Source organism: Lepidochelys kempii, chromosome 2, assembly GCF_965140285.1.
Source record: "Lepidochelys kempii isolate rLepKem1 chromosome 2, rLepKem1.hap1, whole genome shotgun sequence".
Taxonomy (NCBI): Eukaryota; Metazoa; Chordata; order Testudines; family Cheloniidae; genus Lepidochelys; species Lepidochelys kempii.
Genome location: NC_136381.1, coordinates 30,250,609 through 30,274,347, shown reverse-complemented (window position 1 = coordinate 30,274,347; position 23,739 = coordinate 30,250,609). Strand labels below are relative to the sequence as shown.

Sequence of the window (23,739 nt, the reverse complement as noted above, 5' to 3'; positions counted from 1 at the left end):
AAAATCCATATGTTTAATAGATAACAATGTGAATACATGAAAATCTACACTCTTAACTCCTCGAGCTCATCATTTGTTTAGGCTTGGAATGGATAATTTGAAAAAAAAAAGGAAAGGATTCTTTGCAAGTGAAGCAAAAATAGTGTCTGAATGCTCACAGTATCATCGCTTTTGAATACACTAAGTACAGGGCCATTTATTATACACTGAGAATTGTTAACTCATATACACTTGTGCTTAAACATCTTTAGATACAGACGTCACAGGTCAAATGTGCCATCTAGTGAGCTGTGTATCTTTTGATGCATGTTTGAAGGAGAGGTTGTTGAGTTTGCACTAACTTTCCATAGCACAGTGCATTCACATTTTTTTTTAAATTTTGATTAAGTTTAAAAGGCTTGATAAAAGTTCTTGATCCCCAAAAGGTAAAATATGCACATCTTTCGTAACAACTGAATCCCGTTAACCATAGTGCTTCACTACTATAAACAATTATTCGAAACTTTATAGTACAATTCCATTTCAGCTCAGTATTCTCATCATGGTGAAATGTAATAATAACCCATGAGCTATGCATAGTACTTGTATGTGAATTAATAGAAACTTTTTTTTCCTTTACAATATCCACTGGACTATATAATTACTTTAAAGAGATGCAGCAAATCAGGTTTTCATAATGAAATACATACTAGGAAAACACTATTGACAGTTATTGAAATTACATTGAATTGCAATATTAATGCTCTTTTATCTGATAAACTAGCATTGAATCCAATCAACTATACTAGATTGCTTGGCAATACGTGTTACTCTTATAACAGATTAGTGGACATCAGCTCTCCATTTCTTCAAATGAACAGTTTTGAACCAAGGTTTCTTCTATACCTGTTCTATTTATTTGATATCTGTCAATCAAACAATATTTTGGCATTCTGGTTATGAAGCAAACATCCTTTTGCTCCTGCTCCAGCCACCAAATCAATACCACTGTGTTAAACACATTTGTAACATTTCAATGCAAATGACATATGAATCTACTTATTCTCCTCTTTGTTTCAGAAACATTCTTTTGAAGAGGAATCAACAATTTTCTATGAAGGAAAGAGCTGGATACATCCCTTTCCCCCTTTACTTTCACCCATATTTTGCACGTAAACACAGTGGCATAATTTTTGAGATGCTGAGTAGAGGAAATTCCACTGGCTCCCACAGAAAGCAAGGAGAGTTACATATCAGGCTGCTTAGGGATCCAATATGAAAATATTGGACTAAGTAACTTGTTCAAGATCAAGAATCAATGACAAATCATGTAAACACTCAGGCTGAAAAAGGAGGTGCTGTCGTCATCATGAATAGGTCAGAATATGAACAAGAGGCTGCTCGGCAGCTCTCCAACAGCACTTTCTACAAGCCATTACCCTCTGATCCCACTGAGGGTTACCAAAAGAAACTACACCATTTGCTCAAGAAACTCCCTGAAAAAGCACAAGAACAAATCCACATAGTCACACCCCTAGAACACTGACCAGGGGTATTCTATCTGCTACCCAAGATCCATAAACCTGGAAATCCTGGATGCCCCATCATCTCAGGCATTGGCACCCTGACAGCAGGATTGTCTGGCTATGTAGACTCCCTCCTCAGGTCCTATGCTACCAGCACTCCCAGCTATCTTTGAGACACCACTGACTTTCTGAGGAAACTACAATCGATTGGTGATCTTCCTGAAAACACCATCCTAGCAACGATGGATGTAGAGGCCCTCTACACCAACATTCCACACAAAGATGGACTACAGGCCGTCAGGAACAGTATCCCCGATAATGTCACGGCAAACCTGGTGGCTGACCTTTGTGACTTTGTCCTCACCCATAACTATTTCACATTTGGGGACAATGTATACCTTCAAATCAGCGGCACTGCTATGGGTACCCGCATGGCCCCACAGTATGCCAACATTTTTATGGCTGACTTAGAACAACGCTTCCTCAGCTCTCATCTCCTAACACCCCTACTCTACTTGCGCTACATTGATGACATCCTCATCATCTGGACTCATGGAAAAGAAGCCCTTGAGGAATTCCACCAGGATTTCAACAATTTCCATTGCACCATCAACCTCAGCCTGGACCAGTCCACACAAGAGATCCACTTTCTGGACACTATGGTGCTAATAAGCTATGGTCACATAAACACCACCCTATACTGGAAACCTACTGACCGCAATGCTTACTTACATGCCTCCAGCTTTCATCCAGACCACACCACATGATCCATTGTCTACAGCCAAGCTCTACGATACAACCACATTTGCTCCAGTCCCTCAGGCAGAGACAAACACCTACAAGATCGCTATCAAGCATTCTTACAAACTCCTGAAGTGAAGAAACAGATTGACAGAGTCAGAAGAGTAACCAGAAGTTACCTACTACAGGACAGGCCCAACAAAGAAAATAACAGAACACCATTAGCCATCACCTTCAGCCCCCAACTAAAACCTCTCCAATGCATCATCAAGGATCTACAACCTATCCTGAAGGACGACCCATCACTCTCACAGATCTTGGGAGACAGGCCAGTCCTTGCTTACAGACAGCCCCCCAACCTGAAGCAAATACTCACCAGCAACCACACACCACACAGCAAAAACACTAACCCAGAAACCATCCTTGCAACAAAGCCTGTTGCCAACTGTGTCCACATATCTATTCAGGGGACACCATCATAGGGCCTAATCACATCAGCCACACTATCAGAGGCACGTTCACCTGCACATCTACCAATGTGATATATGCCATCATGTGCCAGCAATGCCCCTCTGCCATGTACATTGGCCAAACTGGACAGTCTCTACACAAAAAAATAAATGGACACAAATCAGACGTTAAGAATTATAACATTCAAAAACCAGTCGGAGAACACTTCAATCTCTTCGGTCACTCGATTACAGACCTAAAAGTGGCAATTCTTCAACAAAAAAACTTCAAAAACAGACTCCAACGAGAGACTGCTGAATTGGAATTAATTTGCAAACTGGATACAATTAACTTAAGGCTTGAATAAAGACTGTCAGTGGATGTGTCATTACACAAAGTAAAACTATTTCCCCATGTTTATTTCTCCCCCACTGTTCCTCACACATTCTTGTCAACTACGGGAAATGGCCCACCTTTATTATCACTACAAAAGGTTCTCCCGCTCCTCCTCCCCCCCACTCTCCTGCTGGTAATAGCTCACCTTACCTGATCACTCTCCTTACAGTGTGTATGGTAACACCCATTGTTTCATGTTCTCTGTGTATATAAATCTCCCCACTGTATTTTCCACTGCTTGCATCCGATGAAGTGAGCTGTAGCTCACGAAAGCCTATGCTCAAATAAGTTTGTTAGTCTCTAAGGTGCCACAAGTACTCCTTTTCTTTTTGCGGATACAGACTAACATGGCTGCTACTCTGAAACCTATCAGGAATTCTATCCACTTTATGCTCCATAGTAATCTTCAATCAACATTCTAATATAGAAAATCAGAAAGAGTCATACAAAAAGTGAAAACTAGGTCAAATGACAAAGGATAAATATTAAAAAAAAAACAGCACAAGCATGTAGGGACAAAATTTGAAAGGCCAAGGGACAAAATATGATTAAAGGGTAACAATAAAACATTTTGCAAATACATTAGAAGCAAGAGGAAGACCAAGAACAGGGTAAGCTCATTACTCAATGAGGAGGGAAAGACAATTACTGAAAATACAGCACTGATCAAAGTGTTAAATTCCCTTTTTGTTTTAGTTTTCACCAAGAACTGATCAGATGACTAATACAGTGAACATTAGTGTATATGGGGTATGATCTTAGGCTAAAATAGGGTAAGAACAAGTTAAAAATTACTTAGGCAAGTTAGATGCCTTCAAGTCACCAGGGCCTGGTGAAATATATCCTAGAACACTTAAGGAACTAGCTGAAGAGATCTCTGAGCCATTAGCAATTCTTGTTGAGAACTTGTGGAAGACAGGAGAGATCTCAGAGGACTAGAAAAAGGCAAATATAGTACCTATCTATAAAAAAGAGGAATAAGGACAACCCAGGGAATTATAAACTAGTCATCTTAAATTCACTTCCCGGAGAGATAACAGAGCAAATAATTAAACAATCAATTTGTAAGCACATGGAAGATAATAAGGAGAAAAGTAACAGTCAGTATGGATTTGTCAAGAACAAATCATGTCAAACCAAGTTAATATCCTCCTTTGACAGGGTAACAAGTCTTGTGGATAGGGGGTAAGCAGTAGATCTATTTTGACTTTAGTAAGGCTTTTGATACTGTCTCACATGACATTTTCAAAAATAAACTAGGGAAATACAGTCTAGATGAACCTATATTAGGTGGGTACACAACTGATTGGAAAATCATACTCAGAGTGTAGTTATCAATGGTTCACAGTCAAACTGGAAGGGTGTATCAACAGGGGTCCTGCAGGGATCTGTCCTTGGTCCAGTCCTGTTCAATATCTTCATCAGTGATTTGGATAATGGCATAGAGAGTATACTTATAAAGTTTGTGGGCTGGGAGGGGTTGGAATTGCTTTGGAGGATATGAGTTGAATGCAAAATGATCTTGATGAACTGGAGAAAAGGCCTGAAACACACAGGATGAAATTCAATAAGGACAAATGCAAAGTATTCCACTTAGGAAGGAACAATCAACTTCACAAATTCAAAATGGGAAATGATTAATAGGAAGGAGTCCTGCAAAAAATGATCTGAGGTTACAATGGTTTAGACACTAAATATGAGTCAACAATGTAATACCATTGAAAAAATAAAAGTGAACGTCAGTAGCAGGAGTGTTGTAAGCAAGTCATGAAACGTAATTCTTCTGCTCTACTCAGCACTGATAATGCCTCAGATGGAGTACTGTGTCCAGTGCCAGCACCCATACTTCAGGAAAGATGTAGAATCTGGAGAAAACCCAGAGGAGAGCCACAAAAAGGATTAAAGGTCTAGAAAACATGACCTGTGAGGAAAGACTGAAAAAAATGGGTTTGTGTAGTCTTCGGAAAAGAAGACTGAAAGGGGAACACAATAAAAGTCTTCAAGTACATAAAAGAGGAGGGTGATAAATTGTTTTCCTTATCTATGAAGGACTGGACAAGAAGTAATGGGTTCAGATTGCAGCAAGGGAGATATGGTTAGACATTAGGGAAAATGGCTTAGCTGTAAAGGTAGTTACACTGGAACAAATTACCTAGTGAGGTTGTGGAACAGCTGTCATTGGAGTTTTTAAGAACAGGTTAGACAAAGACCTGTCAGGGACAGTGATCCTTAGCCCTGCCTCAGTGCAGAGGACTGGGATAGCTGAACTATCGAGGTCCCTTCCAGTCCTAGATTTGTATGATTCTATTATTTCAAGTTCTGTACAATGTAGTCCTGCTCAAACCAGAGATGTGCAAACAGGAAGTTGGTCCTTAAGGAGTGCCTGAAGAGTCATACCCATTGGGTTTGACTGCAGCAAAAATCCTGGGTCTCCAAGATCTAGAGGAACACTGGCAAAGGAAACTCACTCATACTGTGGCTTCTGCCTTTATCCCAAGGCTGCATCTCCTGCCTACCACCCAGTTCCTCAGGCATCAACTCCCCCCCAAGCAGTGATTGGCTCAAAGGCAAAGGAACTGGAGATTGTGTGGGGCTGTGGAAATTCCTCTCCTTTGAAGCTGGCAGTGCACCACAGCACTGCCCCCCATTCAAAAGTACAAGCCCCCATCCTGCAGCAGCACCTTGCTCACCATCTAGGAGCATCAGCTTTCCTATGCCACAAATCCCTGATCCCAGAATATGAAACTGAAATGCTTAAACTGCTAACATAAATATTGTGAAAATTCCTGTTCATAACATTCACAAAATTTTTCCACTAAACATTTTTTCTACTAAAAATGCTAAAAACCCTCTTTTTTTTATCCTGACACAGTAGCAACACATGAAAATATTTCTGCATTGTTCTCCTTTTTTATTTTAAACTGCACTATTGGGCTAATTTTATACCCAGACTCTGCATCACTGATTTCTTCTCCACTGGGAAATCAAGCTGCAAAGCACTAGATATCTGCTACCACTCAGCAAAGGGGTGATGCTCATCTCAGAAGAAGGTGTATAAATATTAACCATTCCCAACCATAACCAAGTTTACTAATAATACATTTTCAAAATGGGAGGCATGAGCTATGAGAACAATTGTTACTGAAACACACACACTTCTATCTGAGATTGCAGTAAATTCACTTCACTAAGAGTAGCAGAAGTTTTGGTTAGTCATGGTAAAACCAGTTCAGATAAAGTAACAACTGACAAAAAGCATTTGCTTAGAGTTCTATCTGAATTTTTATGAGTGCTGGAAAGGAAAGGAGAACTATTTTTTTTCAGTGTGATTCTACCCGTCTTTATTCTTGGTCCTCCAGTCGCCAGATTATACCAGGATATTGAATGGGTTTTCTCTTCCCAAAAAATCTGGGTTGTAAGTGGATGTGGCTAGAGTCAGATGCAGGGGAATAGGAACTGAAACAAAGTGTTCTTTTGGTGAGTAGGGTGGTGGGTTTCCAGCTGTAGGGGAGGCAGATAAAGCAGGTACTGCTGTATATGGGCGATGGCTGCATTAAAGTTTGTTGGTTTTTTGGACAATCTGGTGTCACATCATTCCTTCTAATGATCCTTATGTTACAATATGTTGTAGAGAGGACTTAATAATGTAAGGAACTTCCAGTGGGAGGTCATTCACTCTAAACTGACTAAAGGACATAGAGCAGTGGTGGGCAACCTGCGACCCACGGGCCGCATGCGGCTCATCAGGGAAATCTGATTGCGGACTACGAGACATTTTGCCGACTTTGACCACCTACAGGCATGGCCCCCTGCAGTTCCCAGTGGCCATGGTTTGCCGTTCCTGGCCAATGGGAGCTGCAGGAAGTGGTGGGCCACAGGGACATGCTGGCTGGGAACGGTGAACGGCAGCAAAGGGGAGAGAGGTTGTGCCTGTGGACGGGCAATGTCAGCAAAATGTCTTGCGGCCCACAATCAGATTACCCTGATGGGCCGCGGGCCGCAGGTTGCCCACCACTGACAGAGTCTAGTGTGTGTCTTGCTCATACCACAGTCTCAGCTCATACTACAAGTTTTGCTTGCAGTTGTTGGTGGTCAGACCAGAATGGGACATTCTGAATAGGACATTAATGAGATGCCCAGTATCCATTCATTGGCAGGCAATGGGATCTAATAACTACCTGTGTAAAACTCATGGTTCCTCACTTTACAAGTTAAAATGTTTTCTCTATCAGCCACCCCTGCAAACTAGAGTGAAGCTCTGTTCTTTCTTTCTTGCTTGTCTGCACCAGAAATAAAGATTAGCCACTTAGAACAGAGTTAACTATTCTTCACAATCATGTGCAAACTAGAGCAGAAGCCATCTCACTCTATCCTCTCTTAGTTGAATGGAAGTAAAACGTGGGAAAATCTTATTTTCATCACTAACTGGTAGATATGACTTTCAGGAAACAGATCTATTGAGTAAGAAGGTGCATCTTTAGAGTCATTATTCTGACCACAAAGGGACTTAAAGCAGTCTTTTCATACTAAACATCTGTTATTTATTGTAGAGCTCTGTATTTTTTTTTAACAAACAAAAGCAATAAAAGGTTATATTTTTGGAAGGCAAGTATGCCTGGATTTAAGGGATGGTTGGTGTGCATTCCCCAGGGTGTCTGATGTATCAGCTCTTTTGCTCAATTAACATTTGGCCATTCTTTTGGAAGTGAAATAAAATGCACCTCTTGATGCCCTAGCTGAATCCTAGCTGAAAACCTACATGGTTATAAAGGCTCTCTCAGAAAAACGGGGTTGCTCAAAGTAGTGGTAATGGCACTTTCACCACTACATCACTTCTACTAATCCAGTCCAGTACCATAGGCATAAAAGTCTTTGCTACTAAATAAACACAATTATTGGTCTCTGTGAAATAAGTTTGTAGTCTTAGTTCCCTGTGAATGTGTGTGCACATCACATAATCTCACACAATTTGCATCCTTGTTGGAAGTTAAAGGCTGAGAATGAACTATTCTTTCACTGCTCCAGATCAAGATTGGGGCATAGTGGTGGGGGAAGACTTGGAGGTGTACACATGGCTGTCCATACTATACAGCACTTATCTTGAAATAAACAGGTTTTCATTCTACAGTGCTATCAAATTATAGCTTTATAAGCACTAAATTCACAGAAGAAGAAAGTTTACAAGGTTTTCCCTTATCTTTATATTGAATATCATATGGCGAATCATAAAACAGACCCAAGAGCTAATACAAGGATACTAGGGGTGTAATGTGGCTATTTTTCTTTCTAAATACAGTTTGCACTTTGGCTCTCTTCAAGCTTTAACATGCAGGAAACTTGCTGAATTTCCACAAAAACCTAAATTGGAAAAAAAATAGAACTACAGAGCCTCGCATGCAAGACAGATTGTTCTAAATAAATCCTTGCTTCATTTCAGCAGTGTGGTGCGCTATAATGGCTTATGGCCAATGTGCTATAAACAATTTCCTATGTTACTAGCAATATCTCTGAACAAATATTTCAAACCCACAGTTCATTTCAAAGAAGCAATTTATTTTTCAAGCTTATAGATGAAGTTGCTATATAGTGACACAAAGGTATTTTGTCTTTGTAAAATCTCCTTGATATAATATACTGTGTTCAGAATAAATTTGCTACATAACAAAATATTGGAATGAATGATAATATCCTAAAAGCAGGTACACATCCCAATTATACCATATGATACCATTTATTTACATTCTGTGGCTGGTATCTGAAGTAGGGCTGAGCTAGCATTTTTGATGCACATCTGCTTAACTTAATATGCAAGGGCCAAATACTGATACCCTTACTCAATTTCTGTCTAACCTTTCCTCTGGAAAACTCCAACTAGCATCATTACATTGTGATGTGGGGATAGCATGTATGCTGTGATCTAGAAGAGACCCACACTGTGCATAGACTCTATCTTTGGGACCTGGGAAAGCAGGCAGGTAGTGGCTTTTTTGTAGGCACAGATTATAAAATGCAAAGTCTGGAGATCACTTCAAAACAGCAAAGTGGGGAGGTCAGGGCTGGATAATTCTCTGTGTAGCCAGCTTAAAAGAGCCTGATCTTGGAGTTCTGGTGACAGAAAAGGACTGGCCAGGCAGGGAAGTGGATAGCTAGGAAGAAATTGGCACTGTGGAAACCCATAACTAGGGGTTAGCATTGCCAAGAGGCCATGCCATGTTCATTCTGTGTAATCTGACACCCAACAACCAGAGGGTGGAAGGTGTTCTACGTTGGGGTTTTACATTCAGCCTCAGACCTAAACTTTCTCCGTGTATGTGAGATCTTAATTAGAAGCTGCACAATGAAGTATGCAACTTGGTTCTACTAGTGTTAACTGGTGACACTGTATATGTACAAATTGTGCAGAACATCTACTATTTTAGAAGCAGAACTTTATCTGACAAAAACTCTTCATTATTCACTTGCTAAAACTTCAAAGTGCTCTGCCTAATCCTCCATAACTGTGTGTGCAGTTGGTTCCAGGACATTAGAGAGACAAGGTACGTGAAGAAGGGCTGTGTGTACCTTGAAAGCTTGTATCACCAACAGAAGTTGGGCCAATAAAATATACTACTTCACTCACTGTGTCTCTCTAATTATCCATAAAGTCTTCCTACATATTATTAGATATGGTGCTAGATGTTGATTGTCTTTCTGCCAAGATCTGGTCTGTTGCGTTTTGGATTTAGATTTGGATTCTTCTTTATCCTTCCCCTATGTTTAGCCAGAGTGGCCAAGGCAGTGTTATCTTAGTTTATCCTTCCCCACTAGGCATCAGAGAAAGGAGCTACCTCCTAACCCTTTCCCTTAAGCAGAAGAAGGAGTGCTGCAGTTCCTACAGGGAAAGAGAGGACTAAACACTGCTGAAGTGCATTTACAGCGTTGCCCTATTAATCTGCAAGGCACTTAGAACTTTGGGGATCAAAGTTGTAAATCCTGTCAATAGCTACATTTGTTTTAGAAACTATGTATCAGTTGACAATATGCCTGTTTATTTGAAGAGTTGTATGCTGGATGCTAATGATGCTTCCATTCACCAGAGGAAAAACAAAAAACAAAAACAAAAATCTAGAGGGATCAGACTGGCCTGTCAGAATGTAAGACAGATGATTAACATATCAGACAAATGGCCCTAGGGAATTTGACAACAAAATTACAGAAAATGGCAATGCAATGAATATAATAAGCACGTTCTAACGTAGCATTTTGTTGTCTCAAAAGCATGCACGAATCGTCTATGTACTGTATTCTTTAAAGAATGTTGAGACTGATTCTCTTTTCACTTAAATTCATTTTACACTGGCATCTCTCCTGATATATTTTGGTGTGAGCAAGAGGAAAATTGGCTTGACTATAACTGTTTTATCATATTATTATCAAAATGCGGGCCAAATCCTGACATCCTTACTCAGTTTACTCAATCCTTACCTAGGAAATATCCCACTGAAATCAATGATAATTTTGCTGATTAAAAACTGACCTTCAATTTCAGGTTTTGGTGCTATATTAGTATTTCCTCAATATAAGAAAAACTAAGGGTATGTCTACACTAGCAGAGTTACATCGCTGGCAGTTACATCACTGCTCAGAGACGCTGAAGGGAAAGCACTGTTGTGTGTTTACACTGTCAGCTGCCTGCACAAAAGCATGTTGACACTTGCGGCACTTTCACTGGTATTCAGAATGGTGCACTCTGGGCAGCTGTCCCACAGAGCATCTCTTCCTTTTCTGCCGCAAAAGTTGTGGGAAGGTGGAGAGGGTCATGGGACATCCTAGGTCCTGTCCCAATGCCCTGTGATACATTGCTTCGCATCCCAGCAATCCATGTGCTTCCATCCGCATTTGGCACCATCTTTCAATGGTTGGTGTAGTGCATCTTCTGCCTCTTTGGTCTCCAGGAATGGATCCTGCACTATTGACCAATATGCTGCTCGCTCTCACTAACAAGTCACAAGTGGAAGAGGAGTTATTCCTTAAACTACAAAGGCAAGAAGAGTGTGACATTGATCTCGCCAAGTGTAGCAGCTATGACACGAGATTGCTTGTGGCATTCACAGAGGTGCTGACCACAGTGGAACGCTGCTTTTGGGCTCAGGAAACAAGCACTTAGTGGTGGGATCACACTGTCATGCACGTCTGGGATAACGAGCAGTGGCCGCAGAACTTTCAGATGAGGAAAGTCACATTCATGGGACTGTGTGATGAGCTCGCCCCAGTCCTGCGGTACAAGGACATGAGAAAGAGAGCTGTCCAGCTGTTGGAGAAGCGCATGGCAATTGCACTGTAGAAGCTGGCTATTCCAGATGGCTACCGATCAGTCACTAACCAGTTCAGAGTGGAAAAGTTGACCATTGGACTTGTGTTGACGGACGTGTGCAGGGCCATTAATCATATCCTGCTCCAAAAGACCGTGACTCTGGGCAACGTGTGTGACATTGTAGATTCCTTTTCACAAATGGGCTTCCCTAACTGTGGGGCGGCGATAGATGGCCCACATATTTCAATTCTGGCACCAGACCACCTAGCCACCGAGTACTTTAATTGGAAGAGGTATTTCTCTGTGGTTCTCTAGGTGCTTGTGGATTACGGTGGGAATTTCATAGACATTAACACAGGCTGATCTGGAAAGGTGCATGACACACACACATCTTTCTGAACACTGGCCTGTTCAGGAAGCTACAATCAGGGACTTTCTTCCTGGACCAGAAGTTCACCATAGGGGAAGTCGAAATGCCTATTGTGATCCTGGGAGACCCTGCCTACCCCTTAATGCCATGGCTTATGAAGCCATACATGGGGAACCTTGACATTGTTGAGTGTACTTTTGTCCATTTAAAGGCCCGCTGGCACTGCCTATATGTGAGGCTGGACCTCACCGGTGACAATATTCCTATGCTTATAGCCATGTGCTGTACACTATGTAATATTTGTGAAGGGAAGGGTGAAAGCTTTACTCAGGGCTGGACAGCTGAGGCTCAGTACCTGGAGGCTGAATTTGAACAGCCAGAGACCAGGTCTATTAGAGGGGTGCAGCGTGGGGCCATAAGGATTAGGGATGACCTGAGGCAACAATTTGAATCTGAAAGCCAGTAATATTTGTTTCTATGCTCGGGAGTGCAGTAATACTAGGAGGTGATTGTGACTGGTGCAGACGATGCACTGTGAAGGTTTAAGAAAACTGCCTGTTGCTTTGAAGGGATCTGTTTGCTTTCAATTAATGGAGTAAAGATTGCTTTCAAACACAATTTAAAAAAACAACAACAACGAGAGGAGAGAGACAACAAAAAAACACATCAGTTCTGTGGTGGATGGGGGAAGGGAGAGTCCCAGGAGGAGGTGGGGTCCTGGGATGGTTAAAGATTTGTGTATGTCCAGGTATCATATGCAACCTTGTCCTTTGGAGTACAGTGCAGAAAGTACTGTACTTCAGCAGGGCTAATCTGCAGTGGGTACTGGGAGTCTGCAGGGCTGGACTGTGACGGGCAGGAGTGGAATGCAGCGGGTCCAGACTAGAGCCAGGAGGTTGATAAGAGTGTGTTGGTGAGTCTGGTGGGCGCATGGGAAAGAGTTTTGTAACAGCAGCTGTAGGGGAGGGTGGGTGTGGAGCTGCTCAGTTTGCAGCGTTAGTAGCGCCTGGAGTGTGTCCGCTTGGTGCTCCATAACGTTTAAGAACCACTCCGTGGCTTCATTCTGGCATGCTGCGTTCTCCTTTCGGTCCCTCTTCTCACTGTCCCGCCACTCCTTTAATTCTTGTTTTTTGGCTGCTGAGTGCATCATGACATCACGCAGAAAGTCCTCTTTAGTTTTTCGTGTCCGCTTTCTAATTCTGCGCAGCCGTTCAGCCAGTGATAATAAAGAGGGAGCCTTGGCTCCCAAGGTAATATCTGTGAAGCCAAAATGTAACATTTTATAGACGCAGTATTGTTTACTCCTCTGGGGTAGAGAAGAGCTCCTGGCTGCTTGCATCTCTGACCTCTGAGTTGTGCTCTGCCTCTGGGTCCCCCTCCTCCTCCACATGCTCATCCAATATTTCCTCCTCCTGGATCAGTCCACTCTTGACTGGCACATGAGCCGCTGAAGTATCCGCAGTGGCCTTTGCAGTGGAGGTGGGGTCGCCACCGAGTATTGCATCCAGCTTTTTGTAGAACCAGCAGCTCATCGGTGCAGCACCAGAGTGGCAGTTTGCCTCCCACACCGTATGGTAGGTGTTCTGCAGCTCCTTCACTTTGATCCTGCACTGCATTGTATCCTGGGCATGGTCCCTTTCTTTCATGCATCGTGAAATCTGTCAGTAGGAATCATAATTCCTATGGCTGGAGCGCAGCTGGGACTGGACAGCCTCCTCTCCCCAAATGCTGATGAGGTCCAGCAGCTCAGCATTGCTCCAAGCGGGGGATCGCCTGGTGCATGCAGCAGGCATGGTCACCCAGAAAGATGCACTGAAACCACTGCACGCATCACAGAGCAAACAGGAAGGGGACTTTCAAAATTCCCCAGGAATTAAAGGGATGGTCACCTGAGGGCAGGGCAGTAGAATTCAAACCGATGACCAAAGAGGCAAGAACAGACATTGTGGGATACCTCTGGGAGACCAATTGCCACGCTGTAATCAACCAGGGTGTCTACACTATAGACCCAGCGCAGAAAGCTCTATGCCTCTCGTCAGGGTGGTTTTTTTACTGCGTTAAAACTGCGCAGTTTCTGTGCACTAAGTGGCTTGGCAGTGTGTACACCTCGGGAGTTACACCACAGAAAGCTGCTTTACCGTACAGAAACTTGCCAGTGTAGACAAGGCCTTGGAGAGATGAATAACTTGGATATTACGTTTATTTTTTTAATTAAGAAAATGACCTCTCCTGCCAAAATCAACGTACACATTAGCACTGCAGGGTCCAAATCACAGTTTGTCAAATTGAGTATATGACTAGAGCTTCCAAATGTTTCATCGTGTAGACCACATTTTAATATAGGGATTAATCCATAGACTACCGGCTTTCCAGTTCCAGAGTATGTGGAACACTTTCTCTCCCATTTATGATCACAAAACATCTGTTTGGCAACTATAACAATGGTTTGCATAGAATTTAGCACTGGAAAAGTATTTAAAGGGTTTGTTGCTGATTTTAATGTAAATCTGCAGCTGGAAATAAGAAGAACCAAAACCATATGAGCATCTTGTTCTTAGCAAACCATAGGCAAGTGCTCCTTTAATCATCAGTGGTTCCTGGATCATAGTCTGAGAACTTCTGAACTACTGTGTACTATAAAAACAACTTAACACACCCTACCTGGTAGCCAAATGTATTGTTTTGTGATCCGTGCCGGGGGATTCCAGGGTTTTCACATGATGTGCGAGTGGGTTCTAAAAAAATAAAAATAAAATCAACACAACATAAGGTATTTTTTTAGTGAAAAAAATCTGTGTGTCAACAAATACATTTAATTTAACCATTTGGAGAACAGGATCAGTAGAAGTATCATGATTAAAATGGTCATGTTTCACAGATAGTGTTGAATAACACAACACAATAAATCAAAGTTTTCATACACGAACTGGCAGGTCTAGGAGTGGGAGAACCAAACAGAAGAATCCAATAGATCTCAGTAAAATGGATTTCATCTTACCTATACATCGAGGAGAAGAACCACTCCAAGTTCCATCTGCTTGGCATATCCGAGTACTGGACCCAACCAAAACAAACGGAGGATTGCAGCTGAAAGAGACTTCTGACTGGTAGATGAAGCTCTTGCCTTCTCTTTTCCCTTGAGAAGGTACTCCAGGGTCACCACAAAACTTTGCTATGGACAATTATGTGACATATAGAAAGCATTCAGCATTTGCTAAAAGGTATTAAAATAAGACTTACACTAAAGTACCTGAGCTTAGCTGAACAGTTACTCCAAATCTCATGTCTAGCTCTTATACATAACCAAATAAATGGGAGTTTTGTGGGAGCAAGGAAGGAATAGAATCTGCACAACATGATGGAGAGCCAGTCTTTGCTAGTACTGACTGCAGTCTCAAGGTTGAACTAGCTTTGGTGGCTGATTAGAATCCCTATGAGAGAGGCAGAGGGAACAGCTTGGAGATGTACTGTGTGTCTGGTGATTCCGCCAGTTACAAAACCTTCCACATCCACAGCTCTACTGTATCCCCTAATCCTATATTACATCAGCATACAAGATGCCCCGCAGAAAACCATTGCAGAGTATGACAGTCCTCTGCCTGCACAACAGAACCTCATAACACCTGGTACTTATAGCATCTTTCATGCTCTTGGAGGGAGCAAAAGAAGTTGTCCAAAGAGAAACAGATTTAAGAGTGGCAGCTTCTTACTTCATCTTACTTAACTACAATTGATAACTTAGGTATGGAGTGAGATCACTAGAAAGTTAGTGGGGCTAACCAGAACTACAATAAAAAGAATTACATTAAACATGGAAAGCAGTTTAAGTAGAAATCTGAAAGTCAAACATTAATAGACATTTATTAAATAGAATATGTATCTGCCAGTAATAATATATTCTAAATCAGAGTCTTAAGGCTTTGAGTTTATCACCTGCAAGGATTTTCTTCTGTCCATGGCATAGCGTTGAATAACTGGCTAGATGCATGCTGGGTGAGTTTTTTGGCCTCTCCCTGCAGTATTAGGTATTGGCCATTTTCAGAAGCTGCATACAGTGTTTCATGGGACCAGTGCTATGATCAGCTATGATATATTCTATGCCCCCGAACTCCACATTCTCTGATATAACCTCACTGGTAGCAGAGAGGCTCCACATACCGATACTGAGATTTGTTTGCAAGATAGGGATCTTAATCTATGACTATTTGGAAATTCACACTACATAGAATCATAGAATATCAGGGTTGGAAGGGACCCCAGAAGGTCATCTAGTCCAACCCCTTGCTTGAAGCAGGACCAATTCCCAGTTAAATCATCCCAGCCAGGACTTTGTCAAGCCTGACCTTAAAAACCTCTAAGGAAGGAGATTCTACCACCTCCCTAGGTAACGCATTCCAGTGTTTCACCACCCTCTTAGTGAAAAAGTTTTTCCTAATATCCAATCTAAACCTCCCCCACTGCAACTTGAGACCATTACTCCTCGTTCCGTCATCTGCTACCATTGAGAACAGTCTAGAGCCATCCTCTTTGGAACCCCCTTTCAGGTAGTTGAAAGCAGCTATCAAATCCCCCTCATTCTTCTCTTCTGCAGGCTAAACAATCCCAGCTCCCTCAGCCTCTCCTCATAACTCATGTGTTCCAGTCCCCTAATCATTTTTGTTGCCCTTCGCTGGACTCTCTCCAATGTATCCACATCCTTCTTGTAGTGTGGGGCCCAAAACTGGACACAGTACTCCAGATGAGGCCTCACCAATGTCGAATAGAGGGGGACGATCACGTCCCTCGATCTGCTGGCTATGCCCCTACTTATACATCCCAAAATGCCATTGGCCTTCTTGGCAACAAGGGCACACTGCTGGCTCATATCCAGCTTCTCGTCCACTGTCACCCCTAGGTCCTTTTCCGCAGAACTGCTGCCTAGCCATTCGGTCCCTAGTCTGTAGCGGTGCATTGGATTCTTCCATCCTAAGTGCAGGACCCTGCACTTATCCTTATTGAACCTCATCAGATTTCTTTTGGCCCAATCCTCCAATTTGTCTAGGTCCTTCTGTATCCTATCCCTCCCCTCCAGCGTATCTACCACTCCTCCCAGTTTAGTATCATCCGCAAATTTGCTGAGAGTGCAATCCACAGCATCCTCCAGATCATTTATGAAGATATTGAACAAAACCGGCCCCAGGACCGACCCTTGGGGCACTCCACTTGATACCGGCTGCCAACTAGACATGGAGCCATTGATCACTACCCGTTGAATCCGACAATCTAGCCAGCTTTCTACCCACCTTATAGTGCATTCATCCAGCCCATACTACTTTAACTTGCTGACAAGAATACTGTGGGAGACCGTGTCAAAAGCTTTGCTAAAGTCAAGAAACAATACATCCACTGCTTTCCCTTCATCCACAGAACCAGTAATCTCATCATAAAAGGCAATTAGATTAGTCAGGCATGACCTTCCCTTGGTGAATCCATGCTGGCTGTTCCTGATCACTTTCCTCTCATGCAAGTGCTTCAGGATTGATTCTTTGAGGACCTGCTCCATGATTTTTCCAGGGACTGAGGTGAGGCTGACTGGCCTGTAGTTCCCAGGATCCTCCTTCTTCCCTTTTTTAAAGATTGGCACTACATTAGCCTTTTTCCAGTCATCCGGGACTTCCCCCGTTCGCCACGAGTTTTCAAAGATAATGGCCAATGGCTCTGCAATCACAGCCGCCAATTCCTTCAGCACTCTCGGATGCAACTCGTCCGGCCCCATGGACTTGTGCATCATAGAACTGGCAGCATAGATTCCATTACAAAATTGTTACTAAGAGAAAGCTTTAGACTCTGTAAGGGCCTGATCCTGTAAACACCAATAACTGAAAATAGTACTTACTACTGTGAATAGTCTGATTGGCTTCAATATGACTACTTTCTGGTGTAAACTCTATGCTCTCTAGTAAACATATGCCACACTGGGATTATAGTTTGTAGAGATCTACATACATTTTTTTTAGCCTTTTTGCACACTGAGGTCTAAACGTTTCTTCTGAGTGGTTATTTGATGGGTAAAGTTCCAAATTCTCAGGGGAAAAAAAACTTTAATTCCCTCACAAGGAATTGGCATTCTTGGGAGCTAGACAATTTTTACAGAAAGAGCTCATGTGGAAACTCCATCATTCATCTGAAATGTTTCACAAGCCTTTCCCAGGCAACATGCTATTGTTGGATGCCCACTAACCCTCTTTCACATGGGTAACTAAGGAAACGAGACATGGTAATTCACAGGAGCCTTATTTTTCTCTGGTATGGAAAGATGTGCATATAAAACACCCTACATTTGTAGCAGGTTGGAGGGTCTGGGATTCCTCCTTCTACTAGTAAAAGTTCAAGTGATTTTACTTTCCAAAGAAATCTGACGAGCAACTGAAGAACAAGCGACAAGTGGCCGAAAAGTGAGTGATAAGCGAGAGGTGAGCGAGGAAAAATAATTAGGATAAAATATGAGATTCAAACAAATACTTACGTAAGCACTGAGGTACCTCGCCGCTCCAAGTTCCATTCCCAACACAGGTCAAAACAGCAGGAAAGGACAGTTCATAGCCTGGGGAGCAGACATAGCTAATACTGAATCCCCAGTCAAAATTTGTTCCTTCCAACCTTCCATTAGAGATCTGAGGAGGAGTTGGGCAGGTAACAGCTGCAATAACATTCAAAGTGATTAGGCACAGCTGCTGCAAATATCCCTGGTGTACACAGTTACAAGAAAAAACATTTGTGTTCATTTAATCTTTTTGGAGGACAATACAAGTGGTGACAGGTTATCTTCCTGACTGTATTCTTGCAACACCACTGTAGCTAATATTTCTGGTTGCCTCCATTTCTGGGACACGATTCTTGCAAGATACCAGAATTTATAATGCAAAGTTGAATGCCGCATCCTGCCAGTTGGGAAGATAACACATGGAAATCACTGTATAGTCTATATAATATAAAATATTTGATAAAATACTAATAGTGTTCATGACAAAATGATTTTTGCTGACTGTTAGGCATCCTGAAGTATAATTATGTTCACTTACACATGGTCATAACCCAATTCTTTCTTTCTGTTAGTCAATTTAGAGATAGTCTGGTTTTTAAAACACAGGAATGAGATTCAGGAGCGTGTGTGGCTACACTCTCTCTCTTGGTAGGTATCGCACATTGAGAATTGTCTGCCTCATGGGTAATTATTTACCAGGACGCATCTTACTTCTGGATGAGGGGAGAGGGTTCTGCAATTCCCTCTTCTTCAGAGACTGCTAGTGCTGCTGCTCCTGACAGGTAGGAGAGGGACTTAAAAATCCCAACTTGACTTCCCCCTCCTCAGACCTGAGGGTGGCAGGGGGAGATTTTGAAGGCAACACTCACTCTAGGTTTGAGCAGGAGTGAAGAACACAGGTCCGTCCCTGCCCCCACATGCCTCAGGTCTGGTGGTGCCCAGGAGAGTATCAAAAACATTAGCATCAGAAAGGGTTCCACAAAGAATGATAGGGAGGTAGTGGTGCTATTTGATTTTTTTGTGGGGGAGGACAAGGGATGGCTGCAGGAGTTACTGACTTTGAAGGATGAATGGGTGGGAGGAAGAGAGAAGGAGAAAGGGGGTGAGATGAGGGAGGATGTGAATGAAAAGGGAGAGAGAATGGGGAAAGCAAATTGGATGGGGAGAGAGACAATGAGAGAAACAAAAGAAGAGATGAATGAATGACTGAGAGGGAGTGAATAAATGGGAAATAGTGAATGAGGAGAGCACCAGTGGGAAAGAGCAGAGTAAAGAGAAAGAGAGCAAGGGTAACACCAACAGACCCTGGTTGTCAGGATTGAACCTGGAGCCTCTGGAGCTTAGTCCATGAGCCGCTACCACATGAGCTGAAAGCCAACTGGCTCTCAGCTGAGGCTGTAGAGCAGACTCATTCATCTCTAAGTTGTCTCGGTGCCACTAGCTGGGACAGAACACCACACCCAGAAGGTGTGTGGATTCCATAAGTGAGAGTAGTTGGATTGATCTTAAGGGAGGGAGAGGGAGTACGTGGGGAGAGTGGGCAGCAGTGAATGAAGACAAATGAGGAAAGGAGAGTTGAGAGACCATGTGAATGGGGGAGATGAAGGGGTTGCACTCAAAAGCTTTAAACTTACACTTAGTTAGCCTGTCATTCTGCATGCAGAAAAAACATTAAAGGGAACACTGGTCAGGAGCACGAGGTTCTTGCTGTGTGACCTGTAGAAGCCACCTAGCTTTTCTGTGCATCAGTTTCACCATTAGTATAATTCTATATAATGGGATTATCACTCTTCTATACATCACACGGGTGCTTGAGGCTTCATTCATTAATGCTTGTTAAATTCTTTGAGAATCATAGAATCACTGAAGATTAGGATTGGAAGAGACCTCAGAAGGTCATCTAGTCCAACCCCCTGCTCAAAGCAGGACCAATATCAACTAAATCATCCAGAACTCTGGGTGGAAATGCAAAATACCATTATTTTAATAACCTTTTAGCCAAGCAGGAGACCAAGAATTTGGGGGTGACTTTAGGATTCCCTTTTTTATTGGGCTAGGGGTTGTTTTTTTTAGAGACTGGGTGCTTGGGCCTTTCCATGTCTGTATAGTACTCAAACTGGAGGAGAAAATGTGATAGCATGGCTTCCAAAATGATGGCATTTGCCACCTTCTTCAGAGTGGTTATGACCTCAGTGAAATATTGTTTTGGGTTGAGTGAAAACCTCATTGAGGTTGGTAGGCGTGAACTCACCCTTCATTCAACGTAATTGTAAGAATAGGCCCCCACCAAAGATAAAAGGAATGTGTGACCCTGCCCAGGAGCTTTTGCAGAGTATTATTTTAGGATGTGTGTGCGTGTTCATGGAAAGGCAAAACATACAACAAAATGAAAAAGACAGCTTGAAGGAGCAGCTGAAAGCACAGTGGCTGACTTTAGAAGAAATCTGGGGAGAGGTTTATGGGTTGGGGTACAGGATGGAAAAAGTGTTGTTAGTGCTGTGAAAAAAATAAACTGTTTCCTGCTATTTGATTCCTTCTGCATTCAGAGACACAGAAGTTTGTGCATTCTTTGCCAATAAACAAAACTGCATCAAAGAAATCTCTATCGCCAATTTCTCCTCCAAACTGGAACTACCGATTAACCCCTGAATTTTGGGTTAGGCCCTCAGGTTAAAAGGGGTAGCTTTTACCTTTTTTAATTCTTTTCTTTTCTTTCTTTCAAGCGGCAGCATCAGTAAGAAGTTGGGGTTTGGGATAATCACCAACACTCTTACCCTGCACCAATTGGATATAGTCCGTTTACCAAGCAGCTTTATTACTAGTCACTATAAAAGGGACTTTATGTTCCAGCTTCCTGGCTCAAAAGCAAGGGAACAAACAAAACATTTCTTACTTGATAATCTCCTTTCTGCTAGGAGCATCTCCCATAATTCTGAACTGTATGTTCTATTCCCTTCCTGTCTCCCATTTTTGGAGGCAGTTCAAAGCTGCAGCGCAGGCTGTGCTAGCCGGATATGCCAAACCCGTGGAAAAAACACAGAAATTGGGCTTGTTTTTGGCTTAATTGGCTTGTGAGTTGCTTGTTGGCTAGTTTTCGGCTTGTAGCTTGTTGCTTGTTTGGCTTGAAGCTTCTTTTCTTTGATTAGCTCCCAGCAAGCAGGGGCAATGGGCAAGCAGGGACAAGGAGGGGAGAGAGTCAGGGTTGCACAGTGGGCCCACCACAGTCCCCAACTGCACGCTGGGGGAGATCTAATCATATAGAGGGGTTCTTAAGGATTGGCTTGTTTCGGCCTTGTTTTGAAGTGGGATTAGCTTGATTTTTGGCTTATTTTGAAAGTTGGAGTGCTTATTTAACTCTTGAAAGTTGGCAATGGTGGTGCTAGCCACACCCCCTTCTGCTTCCTCAGATGATGCATTTCTAAGCTGCAAAATAGCTCTTAGAAAATGATTTGTAACACTACCTTCAGTGCCAACTAATTAATTATGTGCAGTAGGCCTCTGCCTTTTGGTAACTATCCAAACAGAATGCTGAGCCTTTGCTGTGAAGCCGTCCAGGGTAGGTAGAATTGTGGGAGATCTTGACAGCAGAAAGGAAATTACTGGGTGAGAAAATTTTCCATTCTGCAGCCCAGCATCCACCACAATTCTGATATGCATGAGAAGTAGCAAACAGTGAACAAGATTAGGGAGGGACAGAAAAGTGAACATAAGAAATAGGGAAAAAATATTTTTGAACTGCTCGAATGGCCATGTTATGTCTGGACCATTGCCTGCAGCACTTTCCTGCCAAAGAAGGCCTCGGTGGAGACAGAAAGACTACTTTATAGTGCCTGGTAGAGGCGCTAGCTGATAGCTATGTGACTGCTCTGCAGATCTCTGTGTTGGAGGCACATGCTCTTTCGGCCCATGAGGTTGCCAAGGATTTTGCAGAATGAACCTTGATTCCTTTAGGACCAGGGCTGTTGGATGCCTTGGGTGCCTCAGCGATGCATAGTCTGATCCATCTAGTAATGGATAGTTTGGATACTCTAAGCCCTTGGCACCTGGGGATAAGAGGAAATGAACAGGGAGACCCATTTCCTTGTGGATTCTTTACACATGATATAAGTCTTTAGTGTGCTTCTTCCATCTGGGGTGTGCCACTGCATCACAGTCAGGTGCTGTGCCCATGGGCAGAGTGAAGGAAATCAGAGGTTCAAAGGGACGGGTGGTTAAAGCTTTCAACATCAGAGATAGGACCAACTGAGGAAAGATTGGTCCGACCGCTGGTCTGGGCAGTCTGATTGCTCTGAAAATTCTGGATACCTGAGGGTTCTGCCAAGGATCCCGAGGATCCTACTAATAGTACAAGACTTATGGCTGATATCTGGTGAACTACCCTGCTGGGCAAAAGGCCCTTATCTGCATCTTTCTGAAGGAAGTCATAAGTGGCTGGAATCCCAGGATCCCTTGGATATGAGATGCACTCTTGGCACAACAAACTGCACGTGGTCTATATGGACAGGTATGCTTTATAAGTCTTTATAAGTCTTCATGTGGAAAAACTCTCCTGAATGAGAGCAGAGTCCTGATTACTTTGGAATATAGGCCGAGTGTGGCTAACACTTTTCTTTCAATAGCCAGGCTGTCAGTTAAAGGTGACCTGGGTCTGGATGGAGGAATGAGCCTTGGAAAAAAGAGGTCTGGTCTTGTCTGAAGCGGTGGCTACAGTGTCAGTTCTATCAGATCAGAAAACTAGGGTTTTCTTCGTTGATAAAGAGTCAGGGCTCTCATCCTTCTCACCTTACCTTTCAGAACACCTTCCCTAGGAGAGAGAAGGGTAAGAATGCATATTGCAGCTCTTGCGGCTATCTCTGTGCCAGAGCATCTGTCCCATGGACTTAGGGTCTGCTTCTCAGGTGAAGAATTTCTGCCATTTTGCATTGCTGTAATTGGCAAACAGGTCAAGTTAGGGGAAACCAAACATATGCAAGATCAGAGTAAAGATTTCCTGGTTCAGGCATCATTCAGAGTAGTTGACTTTGTGTCAACTGAGCCAGTCTGCCTTTTGGTTCAGCTTTCCTTTTATGGGTATTGCCTTTAGGGAAGGTGATGTCTTGTCTGCCCATTCTATTGTCTCCATTGCTTCTGCATTTAGAGCTACGCTCCTTGTTCTCCCTTGGTTGTTCCTGTACGCAACTATGGTCATGTTGTCTGGTTGGCCCAAAAAGTGATTGCACGCTAGGTAGTTCTGCCATCTCACTAGTTTGACAGCTCTGAGCTCAAAGAAATTGATGTGGTAGTCCTTTCCCCAGATCTTCAGTTACCCTACACTATTCTGGGTCCCAGAAGTGTTCCCCATCCCTTCAAATTGGTGTCTGTTGTAACAACGTGAAGCCCAAGAAAGGATATGGGAAGACTCGTGTGGATGTTCTCTGAGACCTTCCATCACACTAGGGGATCCGGCACCTCATTGTGAATC

General features: G+C 42.8%; 1 protein-coding gene and 1 long non-coding RNA gene across 3 annotated transcripts in view; one reads left to right on the top strand and one right to left on the bottom strand.

The window, feature by feature from the left end:
* The window catches only part of LOC140906419 (uncharacterized), a 44,588-nt gene extending 38,683 nt beyond the window's left edge, over positions 1–5,905 (top strand). Inside the window, exon 4 of the long non-coding RNA XR_012157108.2 lies at positions 1,060–5,905. This is a non-coding gene — a long non-coding RNA (uncharacterized LOC140906419). The remainder of the gene's footprint in view (positions 1–1,059) is intronic.
* The window catches only part of CSMD3 (CUB and Sushi multiple domains 3), a 1,215,628-nt gene that overhangs the window by 34,015 nt on the left and 1,157,874 nt on the right, over positions 1–23,739 (bottom strand). For both annotated transcript variants that reach the window (XM_073330296.2, XM_073330291.2), the window contains 3 exons: positions 18,261–18,434; positions 14,754–14,927; positions 14,417–14,490 (listed from right to left, as the gene is read on the bottom strand). In XM_073330296.2, coding sequence (XP_073186397.1) covers positions 14,417–14,490; positions 14,754–14,927; positions 18,261–18,434 — 422 coding nt within the window. The remainder of the gene's footprint in view (positions 1–14,416; positions 14,491–14,753; positions 14,928–18,260; positions 18,435–23,739) is intronic.